General features: G+C 49.0%; 1 protein-coding gene across 1 annotated transcript in view; it reads left to right on the top strand.

Moving 5' to 3' along the window:
* The window catches only part of EDA (ectodysplasin A), a 60,395-nt gene that overhangs the window by 22,216 nt on the left and 17,020 nt on the right, over window positions 1–21,159 (top strand). The window contains 1 exon segment of the mRNA XM_030967549.1: window positions 13,340–13,445. Coding sequence (XP_030823409.1) covers window positions 13,340–13,445 — 106 coding nt within the window.

Genomic DNA, 21,159 nt, shown 5'->3' with positions numbered 1-21,159 from the left:
TTAGTTCTCCTGGTGCCTCTGGTGGAGCACGGGGTGGGACAAGCAGCCCTGTTTGTTGTCTTTCCCTGGGTGTTCTGCCTCGTGCCTGGCTAAGGAATCCTCCTGATGAATACACGCAACAGGCAGAGCTCCTGGCTAGAGGGATGAGAGCAGCTAATCCACAGCAGCACAGCCCAGCCTTTTGTTGCTTCCCGTGGTGGGGAGCTGTGCAGAACAGGATTTGTCAACACTCAAAGAGCCCCTGACGGCTGTGGGTGAGGCCAGAAAGCAGGGCCGCAGGGGAAGGTGTTGGGACTTGCTGCTGGAGCTGTCTGCACACAGACAGCTGGTTCAGGAATCCCTCCTCTCCTCTGGGAATGCAAGACTGACAGTGCTTTTGGCATCCCACAAGGAAGTGGGTTCAGGGCGGCTCTGCACGCTCAGGCCGTGGGGAGTTGTTTTTTAGCAGTGAGGTGAATTTTGGGGGGTTTCATCCCTTTCAGATGTTCTTTCTCCTTTTCTCTTTTTTTCTTCCACTCTAAAAGTTGAAAGAGGCCTTGGGTGGCTTCTCCTTTTGAAAGGTGACCTTGCTGCATAAAGTTGTCTGACTCTGTGCTGTCCGTGCCCAGTGATATATGGGAGCATCTGGGAAGGAGGGGAGGCTGCTCATTATTTCCCTGAATTTCTCTAGGATCACATATGTACCTCAGGATCCCTTCCCAGCACTGGTGAAATGTTCCCCCTTTAATCCCAGCCCTGCGTGAGGAGCTGCCATGTGTAGGCAGAGCAAAGAGAAGTGGGGAATGGGCTTTTTTGGGAGTCTGGCATATTCCAGTAGTGCCAAGTGTGTCTCAATTAGTCCAGTGTGTGCATCTGTTACTTGACTGTGGTCCAAAGCAATACATTCTCCTCCTGCCTCCCTGGCCATGATTTAATTAATTAAATTTTAAAATCTAGCCACAAGCTGTAGGTGAAGGTGCTGCCGGGGGAGTGGGAGCTGCTACCAAAATACCATTGTTAAATGGTGGTGTCATTCCCAAATAATTCACTTTATAAGCCTATTTTATTGGTAGTTTCTGTGCTTTGCTACTTCCAGAAGATCTCTCACCAGAGGCTGGTTCCTGCTCTGCTCACTCACTTCCCACCTCCACCCTGCACCTCTCCAGGCTAATAATAAAAATCAAATTGTTTTCTCTGCTGGAGAAAGAAAAGGAGAGTCAGAACTGAGGCTGATGTGATCCAGACCAAGCATTTCCCTCTCCTTTGGGTGCTGGATGTCCAAGTTCTCTGGGAATTAAAACCACCAGATGCATTTCTGCCCTTGGGCACCCTGAGCTTGCTGCAGCAGCATTGCCAGTATCCTTCTCTCCACATGGGATCCTCAGTCATTTGGTTTTTCCTGTTGCAATGTTACAAATTTCTGCTGCCCTGGATTTTATTTGTGGGTTTTTCAGGCTTAGCAGGTAATGGTTATAAATGGAAATTTGACTGCAGCACGTGGTTTCTGGCTGCAGTAAATTCGTTCCCTGCGGGCTTGGGGACGGATCCCATGTGTTTTCTCCAGTGCAAATGGTTGTTTCAAACATCCATCTGCTTTATCTGCTGTTGTGTTTACAGTTCCCCTTTGTAGTTCCCAGCAGCATCTCCTCTCTCTCCTCTGCTCTTGTTTATTTAAGGTTATGGTAAAATATCCCTCTCATTTGGAGCTGTTTTGTGGGAGCCTTTCCCAGCTTGGCTGATCCCAGGGGTCAGGGGAATAAAAATCCTGAACCTGATCACCCCCGGGGAATCCCACAGTGATGGTTCCAGCTGGTCCCTGGTGTTGTTGCTCCTCGGGAATGGGGTTTTAGCCAGATCCTGCCCTTGACCTTCCGGTGCTCTGCAGGCAGCTTGGCTGGTCATTATTGAAAAATAAAGGCTTTAATCCACTCAATTTGTAGCAAAAGTTGACCAGTGGACTCATCTTTGTTTGGGTTTTGAATTGTGTGATGTCCCTGGTTGTTTGTCTGTCCAGAATGATTTAGGAAACCAGTTTCAACTTTAGGGGAAAAAAAAAAACCAAAATAATACAACAAACAAACCCAAACCAAGCTGTCTGAAAAATCCTAGGAGGATATATTTGATACTTTTTCCTGGCAAAAGTTAAACATTTTCCATCCTTCTTCAGTTTCAAGCCTTCAGAAGGTTTGTGGGTCCTTCTCCAGCACGTGGTGATGCCTCTCCATGTCCAGGCAGGAGCTGCAGGGAGCACCCTGGGGCTCCACAGCCTTTGGAGTTTCCCTCAGGTTTTGTGTCCCCATCATTGGCAAAATATGACCCAGGATGACATTTGGAGAGGTTGCAAAATTCTCTCTGTAAACAGTAATTTTTTTTTCTTATGCTGAGCCCCAAGCGGTGTCACTGCTTGTCTTGCACAGAGAAGTAGGAAAACAGTCCCTGGCTGCAGGAGGGGGTTGTTTTCCTAATTTTCCTTCACCGCAGCAGCATTTCCTGTTACTGGTGAGTGTGTGGAGTGCCTGGATGAGGACCCCCCATCCCCAGCTCATGTGTCACCCCATGTTGTGTGTTGTAGTTTTGTGGGACACTGGAGAGTGACTTTGGAGTGGGAGCTGGAGTTCCAGGACAAGGAATGGCTTCCCACTGCCAGAGGGCAGGGATAGATGGGATATTGGGAAGGAATTCCTGGCTGTGAGGGTGGTGAGGCCCTGGCACAGGTTACCCAAAGAATCTGAGGGCGCCCCAGCCCTGGGAGTGTCCAAGGCCAGCTTGGACAGGGCTTGGAGCAGCCTCGTCTGGTGTCCCATGGCAAGGGGTAGAACACGATGAGCTTTAAGGTCCCTCCAACCCAAATCAATCTGGGATCCTATGGTCTTGAATTCCCCACCCTTTGCTGCTGGAATTGTCTCTTTTCCAGGGCTGGGAAAAGCTGTTGGCCAGACCAAATAGTCCAAGCCAGTTAGCCTCATTTTAGCTGCTGGGTATGGACAGAACTGTCCATGAAATTCTTTTTCTGGCTCTTTTTTTTTAACCTTCCAGTTTTCTCAACCTTCTGCGTTTTTTTTAACCTCCCAGTGCCTCAGTTTTACCATAGGATGGAGAACCATCTGCTGCAGAGGCGCGAAGCACCATCCAGGAGCCGAAATATTAAATCCTTTACTACTTTCCTTACTTAAACTCCTTTCGACAAACAACTCAGCCAGCACAAAATCTTTTCCTTTCAGCCTCACGGAGTCAGAACATGTCATAGGGGATGTTGAGCTAGCTCTGCTCCCTCCCAAGAGCTGCCCCAGCCTGACACGAGGCAGCTGTGCAGCAGCTGGCCTGGCTGCCTGGCTGGAAACATCTGGATGGGCTGCGGCGCATGGCGGGAGCCGCTGAGCCAATGCTGCTGTGCAGCCTCGGGCGCTGTTTGAAGACGTGCGTCGGGCTCTGCACTTCAAAGCCCAGCTCAGAAAGGCTTGGCTTGCACAAACTCACACCTCTGCCTCTGCTCTGGGGCTGCCGTGGCTCCCACCCGCAGCCAGAGCGCTGGGAATGCCGTGGTTGAGGTTTGTTTGCTGGGAAGGTGATGGAATTCCTGCGCGCAGCTTCGCGATCCGCTCACTTGTGCCGTGCCAGCTGCTCACGCTCGCTGGCCGGGCCGTGGGGGCTTGGGATGGGTTGTTTGGATGGAAAACGGAGCTGTTGCCATGTGGAGAGGGAGTGGGGAATGTTGTTCTGATTAGGAACTGTCTGGTGCTCGCAGCAGCAAGTGGAGCTGGGTTTGGTGGCCCCAGAGCTGGGCCTGGGGGCGGCTGGGGGTGCGCACGGTGCTGAGACCGGCTGTGAAATAGCGGCTTGGAAAGCTCATGTTCCTGAACTCCTCCCAGCTCCTTTTCCCAGAGTTTCCACAGCACATCGTGGCATTTCTGATTCAGCTCATCCCTTGTAGCTCAGGGCTGTGCTGTTCCAGTGCACAGGCCGTGGTGGGGCAGAGCCAGCCCAGTGCTCATGGTTGATCCCATGGCACTGCTCCGGGCACTCCACGGAGCCACCAGGGATCCCATGTGCCTCCTCCGACTCCCTCAGCTGCCCACATATCCCAGAGCACATTCCAAGGGCGAGGAGATGGCGCAGCTGGCAGGTGGGTCAGGGTGCCACAGGTTTGCTTCTGGAAGGATCCATCCCAGAAGTGCTGGGTGTTGTTGTTTTCCCCTCGTGTCGGTGGTTTCAGTGGGTCCCACAGCTGTGGGACCTGCTCCAGGTGTCCTTACTTCCAGAGGAGACAATTCCTGCTGCTGAGCTCACACAGCACAGGGGAAGTCAGGCCAGGAGGGGACTAAACAGCAGTGGAATCTGAGGTTTTTTACAATAAGAATGGTCTTTACCACCACAGGCACAGGGTGCCCAGAGCGGAGGTGGATACCTCAATCCTAGAAATATTCAAGGCTTGGTTGGATGAGGCTTGAAGCAGCCTGGACTAGTGGAAGGTGTCCCTGCCCATGCAGAGGGGTGGGCTAAATGCTCTTGAAGGTCCCTGCAAGCCCAACCATTTCACGTTTCTATAATCCAGTTTTTGGGAAGCAGGATGTTTATCTGGAGGCAGCTTCTCCAGGGCCACATGATGAGAAGCCCCTTGGTCCTCCGTGGGAGGAGAGGACTTTCCCTATTCCCCCCATTCCCATGCTGTGTCCAGTTGGCTTCCGGGGAGTCCCTGTAGGATGTGGAGTTTTGCAATTCCTGCATGAAGGAGCATCTCTGACTCTGCACCCAGCCCTGCCTTGCAGGGACTTGTTCCCATGTCTGTGCCCGGAACGGAGCCTTGCAGAGCTCTTAATCCTGTCTGCATGAGGTCATTGGCTCCTTGACATTAATTGCAGGGGATCTGATTAATTAGGCAACAGAGCGTAATTTATTTGAGCAGATTATTGTATAGAATTAACCAAGCAGTCACTGTCTCCCACCACAATTCCGTGCATCCCTGCAGGTGTGGGAATTGCCATTAAAACCTTCACCCTTGATGTGGATGGCTGGGTAATAACTGGATTATTTCCCAGTTGCTGCAGTGGGCTGTTTATCCACACCGTTTCATGGATGCATTATTTTGTGGGTGTTACATTTTCAGCAGACTTGTTTTCATTTTAATTCAATTCAATTTGGACTACTTGATTCCTTCCTCCTGTTTCTTTCCCTTCTGTTCTTCTTCTTCCAATAAAATGTCATAAAAATTAATTCCCACCGAAGGCCAGATTTAACATTCAGATTGAGAAAAGAGGATTTTAAAGCCCTTGTGCTGAAAGGGAAAAAATGCACTCGGACAGGAAGTCTTGGGTTTGTTATGGAGCAAGGAAAAATGTTTTTAAAACTTTATCATAGAATTATGAAATCCCAGGATGGTTTGGCCTGGAAGGGACCTCAAAGCTCATCTCATTCCGCCTCTTTTCCATGGGCAGGGACACCTTCCACTATCCCAGGTTGTTCCAAGCCCCATTCAACCTGGCCTTGGACACTTCCTTAAACAGTAAGGAATTATTTATTATCTCAATTATCTGAACAGCAGAAATATTTAAAAATTACGAAGATTTTTGAAGATTTCCCCCCCAAAACCCAATAGGAGGGGCTGTCTGAGAGCAAGGGCAGAATGAAGTTCATCAGCTCCAGTGTCTGACAGATGTTCTCCTGTAACTTTCTCCCATATGGATCCATATCCATGAGTGAATCCAAACCAATTCTTTGCTGCAGCTGCTCCCACTCCAGGCAATGGGGTTATGTAGAATGGAGATAAAAGGCCAAATATCAGAGAACTGAAAAATGTCATAAATTTGGGTCCTGTAACCACATTCCCAATGGAAGGCTCCAGAGCAGGATCTGGTTGATCACCTCCTGCAGGAAGAGGTGGCTTGGCCACCTGGAATGTTTGTCTGCTTTGGAGATGGGTTCAAAAAGGAGACTGTTCATTGAATCAGCTGCTCTTCCCAGATGTTGGGATTTCAGTGCTCCTGTCTCTTGAGAAACATCTGGAATGGGTGGAAGTTGAAGGAGTTGCGTGGCAAAGAAGCACCTTCAGTGGAGGTGATCCAGAATATCCTCTGGGAATGGCCCCTGCGCACATTATGGTCCATGTTATGTTGGTTGTGGAAGCAGCTGAGGTCATTGTTCCTGCCATGACTAGCAGGACCTTCCAGATATTCCTAAAAGTGTGTTCAGACCTGCCAAAAGGAGTTTTTCTCCTAAGGAGGAGCCCCAAGGGTGTTTTCAGGCTGGAGTGAGCCCACTTCTTCCTTTAGCAGGGAGCAGAGGTACTGCAAGGGAAGCAGCAGGGCCATGAAGCTCTTTGATGGAGCAGCTCTTATTTGGGGAATGTTTTTAAGAGGGATTCTGGCTTGAGGAGGATTGTGCTGTTGACCTCATGTTGTCCTGGATGTGCTGGAGAAGCTTCAGGTCATGAGGAGCAAGAGCAATAGTGCATCTGGAGGAAGGAAGAGGAACTGTGGTTGATATGGAATTGCTGAGGGTTGAGTTCCCCCAAATCAAGTGTGTGCCGTGTTTTATAAAATGCATGAATATTTTGGGAATATAACTGCTCAAATAAGGAAGGAATTGCTGCTGGAATGAAGGAGAAGAACCCATGACCTCCATCTGGAGGGGGGCGTAGCCCAGCTGGCTGAAAATTGGCCTGCAAAGGGCTACAAAAGCTAATTAAAATGTGAAAAACTGAGAATTCCTGCTAATAGACAGCAGATCCCTGCCTGGCGCTGCTTCACAGCTAAATTTGATTTCCTTGGGAGGCAAAAGGAACTGATTTAAGTTCCTTACCTTGCTGACATTGATCCCTCTCAGCATTTAAACAGCCTGTTCCCAGCGAGGAACTTCCCCTGGCTCTGCTGTGCCGGACCCGGAGCCTGCAGCAGGAATCTCTTACTCCTGCTACCAGTAAAAAATTCACTGCAGGTGTCTTCATGTGCAGTGTTAAACTCAGCTTTGACCTTGTTCTGCTCACATCTGGGTTGTGTTTGAGCTTTCCCTTCAGTGCCAGCAGGTGTAAGGAATGGGAAGCCCGAGCCGTCGCTCAGCTCCAGCCGTGTCCACCTCCGTGGCATTGTCCCTCCATCAAAGCACTTGTGGGAGCCACCAGCTCCCCTCCAGCACAGGGCAGCTCCAGGGAAAGGTGTCTTAGACAATTGCATGGACAAACAGCCTCGTTTAACAAATTGTGGTCTTCTAGCCTTGAGGTGGGGCTGGTTTGGGGTCAGATTTGGTGATTTTGGTGATTGAGTAAGGGAAAGTTGTGGGGTGTGTGGAATCCAGGGATTCGGACTGTGGACCTGGTTCCATTTTGTGCTGAAACCAATTCTCTGTGGAGGTTTTGGGCAGAAAGTGTTTCTGAGGGTCCCTTAGGTTATTCTCTCTGTCTGAAGGAATGCTGGAACCTCCCTTTTCCAAAGTTGCATTTCACTCCTCCCACAAGGAGCAAATCCACCTGCCAGCCCCTCTGCCATGTCCTTACCCACTAGGTTTACCTGCATTTGCTCCAGGTTCCCTGAGCTGATTGAAAGTAAAAATCAAGTGGTGTGTTCAGTGGGTGGAAATGTAAGGATTTGGCATCAGTGGTGGAAATGTAAGGATTTGGCATGTTGCTTACTGAAGTAAGCTGAGTTTGAGCTGAGGAAGGTTTGGATTAGAGGAAAGGAGTGAATTCCTGTTCAGACTTGGAGTTACAGGATGTGATCCTGCTGTCATAGGTCTGCTTAAAGCCCAGTTCCACATGGAAAGGACGAAGGGAGAGGGAAAGGTTTGGATCTGAAGGGAAGTTTATGAGGTGTTTTAATTGTACTGATGACAGTTAATTCCCTGTCCATCACCTTGGCTCAGGTTGAGACCTGGCAGTTGGATTTAGGGTTCCGTCCTGCAAAACCCCTTGGCTTTCCTGGGTACTGAATGTAAAATACCAATAAATCCTGGGAAAACCTGCTCCCTCCTCTTCCACTGGTCTCCAGTTGGTATCTGTTACTGGAGTGCTTGGAAGACCCAGAGTGCCATTCCGTCGCCTTCTCGAAACTGGGATTGCACATTCCTTGGGAGAGGATTTTGACCCAGTGCTCAGCATGTTGGCAGCATCTCAAATCCTGTTCCCAAAAGCACTGGTGGCATGTTCAGGGTGTAGATGTGCTGGGATGGGAGTTCCTGCCCGCTGGCAGGTGCTGTGCCCCCAGTCCATGGCATTCCATGGTCCACCTCCAAGTCCAAGGTCATTTCTGTGTCCTAGTGGTCAAATACTCCCTTGACTCCTTGGCTGTCATTTTTGTGAAGCTCCTCACGAGTGTTGGCTCTGCTGTTACAGCTCCTGCCTGGACTAGAGCTCAATCCCTCCTCCCAAACTTCCTGCCTAGATAAGTTCCTTAGCACAGAATCACAAGGCTGGAAGAGACCTTCAAGATCATCGAGTCCAACCCATTCCCTGCATCACTGGTGGTTTGGGATTATAGAACAGCTTTGGGTGGAAAATGCTTTTGAAGTTCCCTGTTGTGTCTGAAGACCAGTGGGGATCCTTGAGTGCAGATTGGAATGAGAGGGAGTTGGGATTTTGTGTCAACTCCAGGGTGAAGGATTGTGCCTCTGGGATCTTGGGCTTCAGGATGAACAGCTGGAAAGAGCAAGAATGTGGCTGGAGTTGGGAGGGAAGAGATGAAGCAACAGGGACCAGAGGAGTTCTGGGCATCTTGAAGGTGAGGACCAAATTGGACCTTCACACAGAAAAAGCTGAGGGCAGGGGTTTGTTATGGTGTGGAACCTGCTCCAGAGCCCTGGCAAGGGTTCCCACAGCCAGCTGGGAGTGCCAAGTTTGGGGGGAAGGTGGGCAGTGGAGTTTGTACCATCTCTGCTCTCTCCATGTCTGGTCCTTCCCTCATGGTATTGATGACATTACATGAGTTTTGCAGGCAGGGCCGTGGCTTGTCCTGCAGACAAGACATGGTGTCAAAGTTCTGTCACGTTGAAATGGGAATTGTTCCCTCGTTTGCTCCTTGCATTTTTATGAGGAGCAAGAAACAATGACAAAAACAATTCTTAAAATATGTGGGATGGGGTTTCTTTTCAATAAAGCAAAGCTACTCCTCGAGCTTCTTTCCGAGCTGGTGGAATATAAATTATCTGCTTGATCTTTTTTTTTTTTTGCACCACGTGTGACCAGAGGCAAAGCTCTGGAGGACAATGGGGCTGATATTCAAGTAGCTGCTCCTCTGAACCACAGGCTGAACTTGAGAGCACTAGAAAAACAACAATATTGCTTGCAGAGAATGCTGCTGCAGAGCCTGGGCTGGTTCTTAGGCTCCTCACACTGCTGATCTCCCAAACTGCAAAGGAAGAGGGAATTTGATTTTAACAATCCTGTTAAACACTCGTGCAAGAGGGTGAGTTCATGCTTTTTTTCTGAGGTGCTTTGAGGCATTGAGCTGTGGTTTCTGGATGAGATCTTTGGCTGGACTTGCTTTGTCAGGAGGAATTGGGAGCTGTTAGAGGCAGAAAATCTTTGGGTTTTTTTCACTTTTCACCCAAAAGGCCTTGTGCACCTGAAGGTTTGGGTGTTTTTCCCTTCTGCAGGAAGAAGACACTTGTTCTTCCTACCAACTTAGCCTAAGGAAAAATCTACCCTTTGTGTATAATTGCATGGGGTGAGTTTATATTTTTCTACTTTTCTTCCTTTGAAGCTGTTTGACAATTGGAAATAGATTCCCTTGGTGTCCAGTGGCTCTTCAAGACACTTTTGACAAGGGCCTGTAATGACAAGACAAATAATATTTTATTTTATGAAAAATGATAATACCTTTCTTTTTCCTTTACTTGCATGGAGTGTGGAATGTCCATCCCACAAATGAGTTTGAGAGGCCCTGTTATCTTGGCAGTTCCCACTGTGCTCCCTTGACATCCATCATCCAACAACTTTGTCCAATGTTCCCAGGCAGGTTCTGCAGGGAAAACCAGCTCTGTGTGCCTTTGTTTTGCTTTATTTTGCCCAGAGAAACCGAGGCAGATCCGATTCCCTCCGGCGAGCGGTGCCTGCGCTATTGTTTCCCAGGTTATTTTGAGGAATGCCTTCCCCTGGGATTTTTCCTGTGTTGGCTTTTTGACCTTTTTGCATCCTATAGTGATTCTCTTGATTAAACCCACGGTGTTTCTAAAATTAAGGGTGATTTGAGGGCTTTAGCTTGGAGGAGGAGGGAAATGGGGATTGTTTAGACTGTGCAGGGAAAATATCTGTTCCCAAAAAAGAAGCTGTGTGTGCTTGACTCCTGAAAAATTCTCTGGCTCTGAAAGTGCACAGGCTGAGAGAATCAGCTCTCCATGACTTAGGATGAGGAGTTTCAGTGAAATCATGGACTAGGTAAGAATTTCTTTTAGAATTCCCCAGAAGGTGGCACAGCCAGAGTGCCCCATGAACCCCAGGGTTGATGCAGAGGAAGGAAGAAACCTTAAACCTCATAAAAATTAATCCCTACCAAAGGCCAAATTTAACATTCAGATTGAGAAAAGAGGATTTTTAAGCCCTTGTGCTGAAAAGGGAAAAAATGCACTCAGACAGGAAGTCTTGGGTTTGTTATGGAGCAAGGAAAATTGTTTTTAAAACTTTATCATAAAATTATGAAATCCCAGGATGATTTGGCCTGGAAGGGACCTCAAAGCTCATCTCATTCCGCCTCTTTTCCATGGGCAGGGACACCTTCCACTATCCCAGGTTGTTCCAAGCCCCATCCAACCTGGCCTTGGACACTTCCAGAGATCCAGGGGCACCACAGCTTTTCTGGGCAACCTGTGCCAGGGCCTGACAGGGAGGAATTTCTTCCCAATATTTCACTGCTGTCTCGGGGGTGGTGAATGGAAAAAGCGATTCCCAGCCGGACACAGACGGGCCCTTCATGGCCGAGCATCCCCGAGCTCGGGCAGCTGCAGCCCTGGAACAACGGGGCCCTTGAGTCCCCTGAGAGCCACTTGGCCTTTGGCAGCTTGGGTGGCTGCAAGAGCCTTGGTCACCCTTTCCCTGCCCCTGACCTTCCCGGGGATCTGAGCATTCCCTCCATCCCAAGCAGGACCCCCGAGCCCTCCGTGCCAGTCACAGGAGGGTCAGTGCTGGTGTTTGCATAACTCACAGCTCTGTGGAAGGTCCACCCTGGGCATGGCCCCTCTCTGCTCTCAGGGGTTGTGGCCATTCCCAGGTGGGGTGTGCCACTGCTCCTGGAAAACACAATTTCATGGGGGGTGTCCCAAAGCAGCAGCTGCTGTGTTCACAATTGGAGTCACAAGCTGCTTTTGTGGGTTTGTTTTCTAAGTAAAAGGTGTGATTTAGTCATTTGCCCCCACTGTCATTTCTCTTTCTGACTAGAAATACAGAGTTTCATGGACGGATTACTTTTAGCCAAAATTTGGTGTTTTTCTGAGTGGTCAGTGACAAGTGACATCAGATTAAAACCTGGAGCAGAGCATTGGAGTTGGGGTTGTTCAGCCTGGAGGAACAGCCTCTATTTCTATTACAGCCTCTGTTACCCTGTTCTGTAAAATCCAGTAATGATCCAGGCAATAACAGCATTCCAAAGCCACGCTGAGGATTTAATTGACACTTTAACCCAAATTATAATGCAATTTGTTCCTTCAGTTAGTTCTGCAGTGTCTCACTTATTTATTAGTTAAATAAGAGATCTAAAGAGAAATTCACTTTTTCTTATCACTGGCTGTGCTATGGTGTGTCAGGAAAGGTGCTGGTGGTGCCTGCAGGAGCATCCTGCTCCAGTGTTCCCCACCTGGGGCAGTGCAGTGGGATGTGGGAGCTTTGGGAATGTGGTGCTTTGGGAAGTGTTCTCATCCTTAATTCCTTGTTGTAAACGAGAGCCTTCAGTTGTCCATCCAACCCTGTAACTGACCTTCCTCAGGCAGGTAAGCTTTACTCATCATTGCCATTTAGGGGCGTTTAAAAGCTCAGTAGTGAGAGTTTGGGAAGCTGATCACAGATCATCCCACAGCGTTTCTGGGTCCTTTCAGCCACGACATCATTGCAGTGTCAAACATCCAGGAATTTTGCAGATCTGCCTGCACAGGGGCACAAGGCAATAGCAACAGATTGGGAATTTGAGAAACGCTTTGGGGGTTCTCCTTTGGAAACTAAAGGGTTTCCAGACATTTCAGTTTGTGAGACTGCAGCCGAGCTTGTTGGGGTAAAGCAAAATGCAGATTGTAAAATCTGAGTGAAGGACTGGGATGCTGAGGCTGGGAGGGGAGCTGTGCTTGGGAAATACCTTGGGAATGGGCGGGAGAGGGGAGGTGAGAGCCCTGGGGCTTGTGAAAAGCCAAGGGCCTTTTGCGATTATTGCTCTCGATAGGGACTTTTATGGGCTGGAGCTTAACGAGCCCGGCAATTCAGGGGAGGTGTTTGTTCTTCTCTGCTCTTTCAAAGTTGCTTTTGATGCCCCAGGTTTTGTTCTCAGAACAATGATGGGTTCGATAACCTTTGGGGCTGCTTTTTGAAGCCTCCTGGTTCTCGTCTTGGGCTGTGTTTTTGTTTTGCTGTGTGTTTACAGCTGAAATAAGCAGATCGGGTTTCTTGAGCAAGAAATCCCCATCCTGGTCGGAGCAGCCCTGGCTGTTGGATGCAGTAACACACAGAAGGTGTTTGGTCCCTAATTGATCTTTGACTTCCCTTTTTTATGAAGTGGAAATAACAGGAAAATGCTGCTGGGGATGATCTGCCACACCCGGGGGTAGCTGGGATTCTGGTTTCTAACCCCAAATTCCATTTTCTGGGTCGGGATGTTGATCTTTTAAGGACTTTTTAAGGCAGCAGTAATTTTTTCCTGAATAAGAGGTCGCTACATAAAATTTTTGCCTCCTGGCAAATCTGGTGTTACAAATGTTGCTGTAGGTTTAAAGTGTTAATTTATGTGGTATATTGGGTTGGATTTAAAGGTCCCTGAAGACCTTTGAATCTCAATAGCTAATGAGGCTTGCAGAGAAGAGGTTGATAGAGGCAAAACTTACTGGCAGTGAGTAATGCTGAAGAAGGAGATCCAGGATTGAGCAAGTTTTGCAGAGAAAAATTAGGAATTATCGCATCGGCCTTTGAGTTGTTTGATTATTTCCAGCCATAGGTCGCCCTGCAGCCTGCAGTCCCCCATCTCTGGGGGAAGGATTCTCCATGCTGAAACCCCTCAGGTGGAGTTTTCTCAAGTCCTAGACTGCTTCCAAGGGGACTTGGGATGAGCTGAGATCTATGAGCAGCCGTCTCACGTCCTCCTCGTCTCTCCCTGCTGGAAAGGATTTGGCATTTAGGCTCCAGTCTCTCAGCTTGGCTGAACCCGCTGTGCAGAGATGCTTAAACTTGTCCCTCTCCTTACAGCTGGCCTTGCTGAACTTCTTCCACCCCGAGGAGAAGCTGCACGTTGGAGAAGAAGGGAGGCGCGTCCGTCGGAATAAAAGGAGTAAAGGCAGCGAAGGGCCCGACGGTGAGTCCTGCTCAGTTTCTCCCTGGTTTTGGTCCCCTCCCAGATGAGGAATTCCAGAAGTTCTGATTTCTGCAGCTGTAGGACTTGTGTGAATTAATGCTGCTTAGGAATTCCATCCTTGACTCCTAGAACTGTGCTTGTTTAAGGCTTTAATTTGTAATTGTTTGCCCTTATTTGTTGTCCTGCGCACCCAGCTTTGCTTAAAATCATCAAGGAGCTTTTCACAATCCAGCAAACAGCTGGGAACATCTGCATCCCAAACTGGTGACTGCTTCAAGGGGGTTTTGAGTTGCTGTGGAGTCTCAGGTGGGGACAAAGCCCGTGTGAAGGGAAGGCAAAGTTGTACAAAGCTTGGATTAGAAGAGCAGAAAGGTTCCTGATTTCTTTGTGAGGAATTTGATTTCCAGTCCTGGCTTTCCATGATTGTCATGACACAAAGACAGGAGCATGAGCTCCTGGAAGAGCTCTCGTGCTTCCATATTGCAGGAAAGAACAGATTCCAGAGAAAGGACTGGATTCTGGAAAGGTTCTGTGCCCGAGTCCTTACTCCATTATCACCATCAGTTTTCCAGTCCAGCTCCCATCTCCTCTGAAACCTTTGCAGTTTCACAGTGGAGAAGCATTTCCCTGTGGCTCTGCTCCAAGAAAGAGCTTGGTGAAACTCCCTGGATTCCTCTTGCCCAGAATGCTGACAAGTCTGATGCATTTGGTGCAGACTCCCTGAGTGATTCCAGCCCAGTGTGGGCTCTCAGTTTTGGGGCTGGTGTCGCTCTGGTGCTCAGATGGCTCAGACAGCATCCCAGTCCTTTTCCCAGTCTCCTAGAAATCTATCCCACTGTCTTCACCAGTTGCTTGTGTAGTAGCAAGTTCCCACTGGAGGCGAGCGGAGTTGATGGAGCGCTGCTGGCAGATGTTGGGAGGGATTAACTTCATCCCTCAGGCTGCCTCTGCCTTGCCAGATGTGCAGAGAGCTGCTGAGACGAGATAGGGAGGCTGAAAGTTGGTGTCTGAGGAGGGTTTTGCCCATCACCTTGTGCCCAGTGTTGTCCTTTCATGACTGGCATTCCTTTCCCTGATTTCCCTGATGTTCCCTGGATGCTCAGAGTTGAGTCACTCCAGAAATGCAGAGCACTTCCACCCTTATCCAGTCCTGGGAGGGGAGTGGAGCTGGGAAGGGTCTGGAAAAGCTGAGGGAGCTGGGAAAGGGGCTCAACCTGGAGAAAAGGAGGCTCAGGGGGATCTTCTGACTCTGCAGAACTCCCTGACCGGAGGGGACAGCCGGGGCATGTCAGGCTCTGCTCCCAGGGAACAGGGACAGGACAAGAGGGAATGGCTCCAAGCTGTGGCAGGGGAGGGTCAGGTTGGACATCAGGAGGAATTTCTTCCTGAAAAGGGTGGTCAGGCATTGGAAGGGGCTGCCCAGGGAGGTTTGGAGTGCCCATCCCTGGAGATGTCCAAAAAATGCCCAGACATGGCACTCTGGGCTGGGATCAGTCACAGGTTGGACTTGGCCGTCTCAGAGACCTTTTCCAGCCCCACTGATCCTGTGATTCTTATCTGTGTCTTTTTGAAAATTAGGGATTTTGACCCTGTAGGTGGTGGAGATGGGGAAAACTGCCAGAGTGACAGGTTGTGTCCCTCTGGCTTTGGCAAGTGGCTGCCCCACGTTTGGCTGTGGTGGTTTTAGAGCTGCACTTAACAAGTGGGAGCTGTCAGGGCAGGGCTTGACCTTGTAACAACCATAAAATTGAGAAACAAACAGAGCCACAGCCTTGGGGAGCTCAGGCTGTTTGTTTTAGACCTTTGTTAAGGATCTTGCTGTCAGAGCAGGGCAATGAATCATTAAACTAATAAATAAAATCATGTCATGGTCCTGATAACACCGTTTTCTTCGTGAGTTTCGCAAAAGGAAAGTTGATCAAATCTTTGATCTCCAAAGAGCCTCCCAAAGATAAAAGTGGCTGAACTATAAATTCCCAGAAGGAAGGAGATGTGCTTTCCACTTGATGCCTCGCTAATATTTGTCTGGAATTAATTTTATGAACTTTCAAGTGCTTTTGCACATGCAGGGAAAGACCAAAGTGATCTGAGCATGGAGGCTGGGGCTGGAGGGAGGCTGCTCCGACCCTTCCCAGCTCTTCCAGTCCTGCTCATCCTGGTACCAGCAACAGGCTGGCTTTGATGATTTCTAAAGATCAGGGAGAACGTGGTTCCTTTCCCAAAAGCTTTTTCTTTCTGGAGGATTTGCTTTCAAGCCTTTTGCTGTGAAAGAGGTGATTTTGGGACAGGGCAGAGCTGGTTCTGTGCAGCCAGGGGAGGGTGATGGTCCTGGCTGTGCCCAGGGCATGGAGCCACAGGGATGGGACATGGGAGCAGCAAAGCTGCTTTGGTGCCTCTTTGTTCAAAAATCCAAGGAAAATTGTGTGCAAAGCCATCAGTTGGATCCTCTCACTCTCCAACAGGACTCTGGAATTTCAGGGGCTCCTCCTTGAAAGACTCTGGTTTCAGCCTTCTGACCCCTGACATGTTTTATGGTTGGGTTTGCTTAAGTTTGGGTTGTGGCCCTGCACCCACGGTGCCCTGGGGCTACTTAAAGCAGCTGAGGTTGTGTCCTGGCCAAGGTTCCTCTCCTTGTTCCTGAATCCCTTCAGCCCTGGGGCATCCCATGGGAACACTGGGGGCTGGTGCCTGAACCAGTCCTGGGACCATCATCTTAAAGCCACTGTCCAGTCCATGCCACCAGACCCAACTTTTGCACAACTTTAAAAACTGCCACAGATTTTTCCAGCTTCTCAAGGCCCAGGATTATCCCTTTCCACTCTGTTTTTTCTGCCTCTTTTCTCCTCAGTGTTCCCATCTCCACCTGTTGCTTCTTTTCCTTTAATTCTCCAAAACCTGCCCCTTTCCAATGCCTCTTCCCTGTTTTCTCCTTTCCCCCCTCCTTCCCTTTTGCCCTGGTGTATTTATGCTGCTGTGGAACTGCTGCTGCTCCCAGATGAACAAATCATTCTGGAGCTGCTAATTAGCAACAGTTGTGCTAAAAGGAACCATCAAGGATGTTAAATTAGTCCACTTTTAAATAAACTGGGTATGAAATGTTAGATCTCTATTCCCAGAGTGCCAGTAAAAATGCTGCTGGCTCTTTGCTAACAAAGCCAAAATCTGGGAGTAGCATGGTTGTAACTCCAGAGACAATTCCGTGCTCTGGAGGTTATAAATAATGACAGAGCATTTACAAAGCAGATGTCAATAGGACTCTTTAAAAAACATTGTTTTAAACAAATAAAATAGTTTCTTTTTCTCCTACTTTCATCTCTGTTCCCAGTTAGATCCCTGCCGGGCTGCTTTCCTGGTTTCTGGGTTTTTTTGCATTTTGGGTTTGGGGTTGTTGGTTTGTTGTTTTTTGGTTTTTTTTTTCCTTCCTAGATTTTTTTCATATTGAGCTTGGTGAGAAACATCAGGGATTGTTCTCCAGGCTTTGATTGGGAGCATGGCAGCTGGGAAGAGGCTGAGCAGATGGCTGGCCTTAAGCTGACAGCAATTTGGTTTCTACTACTTTGGCAGTTCTTCCTGCCGAGGAAAGTCCTGGAGGAGAATTCCAGCACTGCAAATGGCTTTGGGTTGAAAGGAAAATTAAATTCTGGGGGATTTAAAGCTCCTCCCCATCCCTGCTCCTACCTGAAGCTGTGGAAGTGATGCTCCAGCTACATGGGTTTCGTTTCACCCTCTTAGGATTTGCTTGGTGGTTTTAGGGTGATTTCAGTGTGGTTTTAAGATGGTTTTAGAGTTGGTTTTGAATAGATTTAGAATGGTCTTAGAGTGGTTTTAGGGTGGGTTTTGGATGGTTTAGCAGGTAGCTGATGCCAGAGCCTGGCTTTTAGAGTGATTTTAGGGTGGGTTTAGGGTAGAATTTGGATGCTTTCTGGATGGTTTAGCAAGTAGCTGATGCCAGCCTGGCTTTTAGGATGGATTTAGGATGGTTTCTAGGTGGTTTAGTAGGTAGCTGATGCCAACCTGGCTTTTAGGATGTGTTAAGGATGGATTTTGGATGTTTTTAGGATGGTTTGGCAGGAACTGATGCCAATCTGGCTTTTGGGGTGAGTTTAGGATGGATTTTGGGTGTTTTTGGGATGGTTTAGCAGGAGCTGATGCCAGTCTGTCTGGGGGTGCCTGGCTCCCCCCGGGCAGCCCCCAGTCCCACAGGTGCCCTGTCCCAGCCATGCCCCTTTCCCGACCCGGCAACACTGACGATGCAATCAGACGTTTTTTCTGCATTTTTTTTAATATCCAGCTCACAATAGCAACTTTTCCTGCTGGCTTCCTCTCCTGTGGAAAGGGCAGGTTCGTCCCTCTGCCTCCAGAACAATGGGTGCCTTTGTATTGGCCCCTGCAATTCCCAAAGCCCCGGCATTCCCAGAAACACAGATGGATGCAGAGCGATAGAGCCTTATTGTGCTCCGAAACCATGGTGATGAGCACGCAGTAAATACTGGACATTTCCTGGATCCTGGAGCACAGGAGACTGTCCCAGAAGGAAAGGCTCACCACAAAGTGCTTGTTCTTACTGATTTCCCTCAGAATTTCTCAGTGATTTCCCCCTAAATGGGAGAAATTGGGAATAATGTGATGTTTTAATCTTTGGGGATAAACTCATCCCTTTCCTGGGATGTTGCTATCAGTGTTTGTTATTACTGTGATAAAATTAGGGCTGCAGCTTATTTACATATCCTTATCTCTGTGTTATTTCCAGGCTTATGATTACCGGGATCTCTTTTGGTCTTATCCCTAAAAACCCAGAGTGGTGTCTAGGTGCTGGTTCCAGCTCTGGCACAGATTGTGCAGAGAAGCTGTGGATGCTCCTGGAAGTGTCCAGGGCCAGGGTGGACAGAGCTTGGTACAACCTCAGATAGTGGAAGCTGTCCCTGCCCATGGCAGGGGGTGGAATGGGAAGAGCTTTAAGGTCCCTTCCAACCAAAACCAGTTTATGATTTTGTGGATTGTGCTGAAGTCCAGAATTCCTCCCTGAGCTCTGCTATGTTGCTGTCCCTGTTGGATGTTAAATAGGAAAAGCTGGGAGAGGCCCAAGCCCAGTTGTGGCGTGTCCAGGGTGAGGAATTACCATGGCTCACAGGGATCACAGTGGAATAATGGTTGGTGTGTCCTGACCCATCCACAACCTCCCTTTGCCCCCTGGCTTTTTCATCAGCCCTTCCAGTTGGGATCTGGATTGTTCCAGCAGGGACTCTGCTTCATTATTTGGAAGTCTACAAAGCTGTGATGAGATGCTGCTGATCTGGTCCATCCCTGGAGCTGCTCTGGGGGTTTTGTCCTTCCCTGGTTGGGATGAGGCCGTGGGTTGGCCACTGGGAGATCTGGAGTTGCTCAGGATGAGAAGGGATTCTCTGGTCATTGTCACCTCGGTGGCACTTTCAGACACTTGCCCTGACTGCACTTGTGGATGGATTCTGAGCTCCCAAGGGGCTGTGCTCAAACTCGACCAGAGCTCAGCTCCTTTTCCAGCTGCACTTTGAGCAGCCAGCAACGTTATTGGAAGTGGCTGGTGATTCCGTCTGAATTCCACTCCTGAGAGCCGGGGCTTTTCGGAACGCCCCGGGTCACACACTGAGCTTCAGGAATCTCACTGAGTTCCTTGTGTTACAAAACAGGGCCAGCACTAATGAGAGGAGAACAGATGTTCCAGAGGGGCAGGAATGTGGCTGCAGCTGAGCCGTGAGTGCAGCTGAGCTGCACCGAGCGCTGGAAATGCCGGGCTCCTCTGGAAGCTGCTGCTCCCTTCTCGCAGCATGAGAGGCTCCATTGTCTCCCTGCTGGCGGATTTGCAGCTCAGCTTTGATTTCAGTGGGTAAACCCTCAGCCAGGGAGGTTCTGCAGGCTCAGCACGTGCTCCAGGCCCGTCTGGTCGCTCCAAGTGGAGGAATTGTTGTGGAACTGGGTCAGACCCACCTGAGCCCCCTGTCAGGTCCTGCCCTTGCCATCACAAGGATCCTCCTCCTGCAGATTTTGGGATGAATAAGCTTGTTTTTCTGTCTGGGGATCTCATAATCCATACAAATATCTCCAAAGGGTGTCAGAGGATAGTGCCAGGCTCCAGGACAAGGGGCAATGCCATAAACTACAACACAAGGAGTCCCAGCTCAACATGAGGAAGAACTTCTTTCCATGGAGGGGACACAGCCCTGGAACAGCTTCCCAGGGAGGATGTGGAGTGTCCCTCTCTGGAGACATCCCAAACCCACATGGATGTGTTCCCATGTCACCTGCTCCAAAGGGTGACTGGGTGATCTCCAGAGGATCCTTCCAACTATTCTGGGATTCTGTGAACAGCCAAACCTGGAGTTGCTGCTCTGGTGGTGGCAGTTGTGATTGTCCTCCCTGGGCCCTCTCTGGGCACTCACTGGAACCCTCTCGGCTGTCACAGAGCAGCTGAACCAGCCCAGAGCTGCAGAGCTCCAGTGAGGAATTCCTTGGGGAAGAAGCTGTGAATGGGGCTGGGGTTGAATGTTTTCATGAGGGCTTTGTTGGCCGTGATGTATGGAGACATTGTTGGAGTCATATCTGATCCCACTAATTCCAGCAGGATTTGGGGAAGTGCCTTAATTGCTTTCAATGGAGATAAATGCAAGGCTTGGCTGAGCCAGGCAACATTCCCTGTGTCCCAGCTGCTGCAGGGACTTCACTTGAGTTTCCCAAGAGTGGCAGAGTCTCTCCTGGGATTCCTTTTCTCCCATTTTTTTTCCCTTATTTTTCCCTCTTATCAAATTCATCCAATCCTCACAAGAGTGATGGGGTCTCTCTTGGGTTTCCTTCTTTTTCCCCCTTCTTCCCCTTTCTTTCCCTCCTTTTCCCCTCTTTTTAGATTCATCCAGCTGTAAGTACATGTGGATGCATACGGGCAGATCCTTGGATACAGATCCTGCGTTTTTCTGTGTAATTAATCCATCAGTTCTCAGGCAGCTTCTCAATGCCATGGAGGTTTTCCATCCAATTAGGCAGGATTATGGATGGTAGGAGGAAAAACACATCAGGTTCTGCAGGGATGAGACTGTCAGAGAGGTTTCCTCCCACCTGCCCTCGATTCCTTATGGATAACCACAGGAAGAGCTCATTTCAAACATCCAGCAAACAATTCGGGAGAGGCTCTCGTACTCCCACTTCAAACCTTGCTGCTGCCCCACTTGGGAATCATTTCTGCTGGAATTCATGACATATGTTCGTTGTTTATCTTAGTGGGATGTGACTGAAAATGTCAGAGTGTTTTGTGTTAGGCAACAACCGAATAAAACAAACAAAATAAAAACACAGCTGTAACACTACGCTTCAAATTGTTGGATTTAAATATGTGGGATTGATAAAGGAAGCAAGAGGGTGCAGTGGTGGATAGAAAATCAGCCTGGTGACTCCAGCCAGCAGCCAAAAAAATCCTTGGGATCCTCGAATTAGAACTGGGAATGTTCTTTGTCAGTTTTGTGCTTGGAATCCAACCGAAATGCCTGAAGGGAAACAAAAGGCACATCACATCCTCCTTTCCGAGCCAGCCAGAGAGTGGAAAATGAAATATGATGGCCACAGGTTCTGGTGTGAACCCCAGGAACTTGGCTGGGGCTGGTGATGTGGGAGCAGAGCTGAGGAGGGCGGAGATTTCTGTTTGATTGGCTTTTTGTGTTTCTGAGGAGGCAGTGCAGGAGGATTTTGC

The sequence above is a fragment of the Camarhynchus parvulus genome, chromosome 4A (genome assembly GCF_901933205.1).
Source record: "Camarhynchus parvulus chromosome 4A, STF_HiC, whole genome shotgun sequence".
Taxonomy (NCBI): Eukaryota; Metazoa; Chordata; class Aves; order Passeriformes; family Thraupidae; genus Camarhynchus; species Camarhynchus parvulus.
The sequence above is the reverse complement of the archived record's forward strand: the minus strand, read 5'-3'. Positions and strand labels throughout refer to the sequence as shown.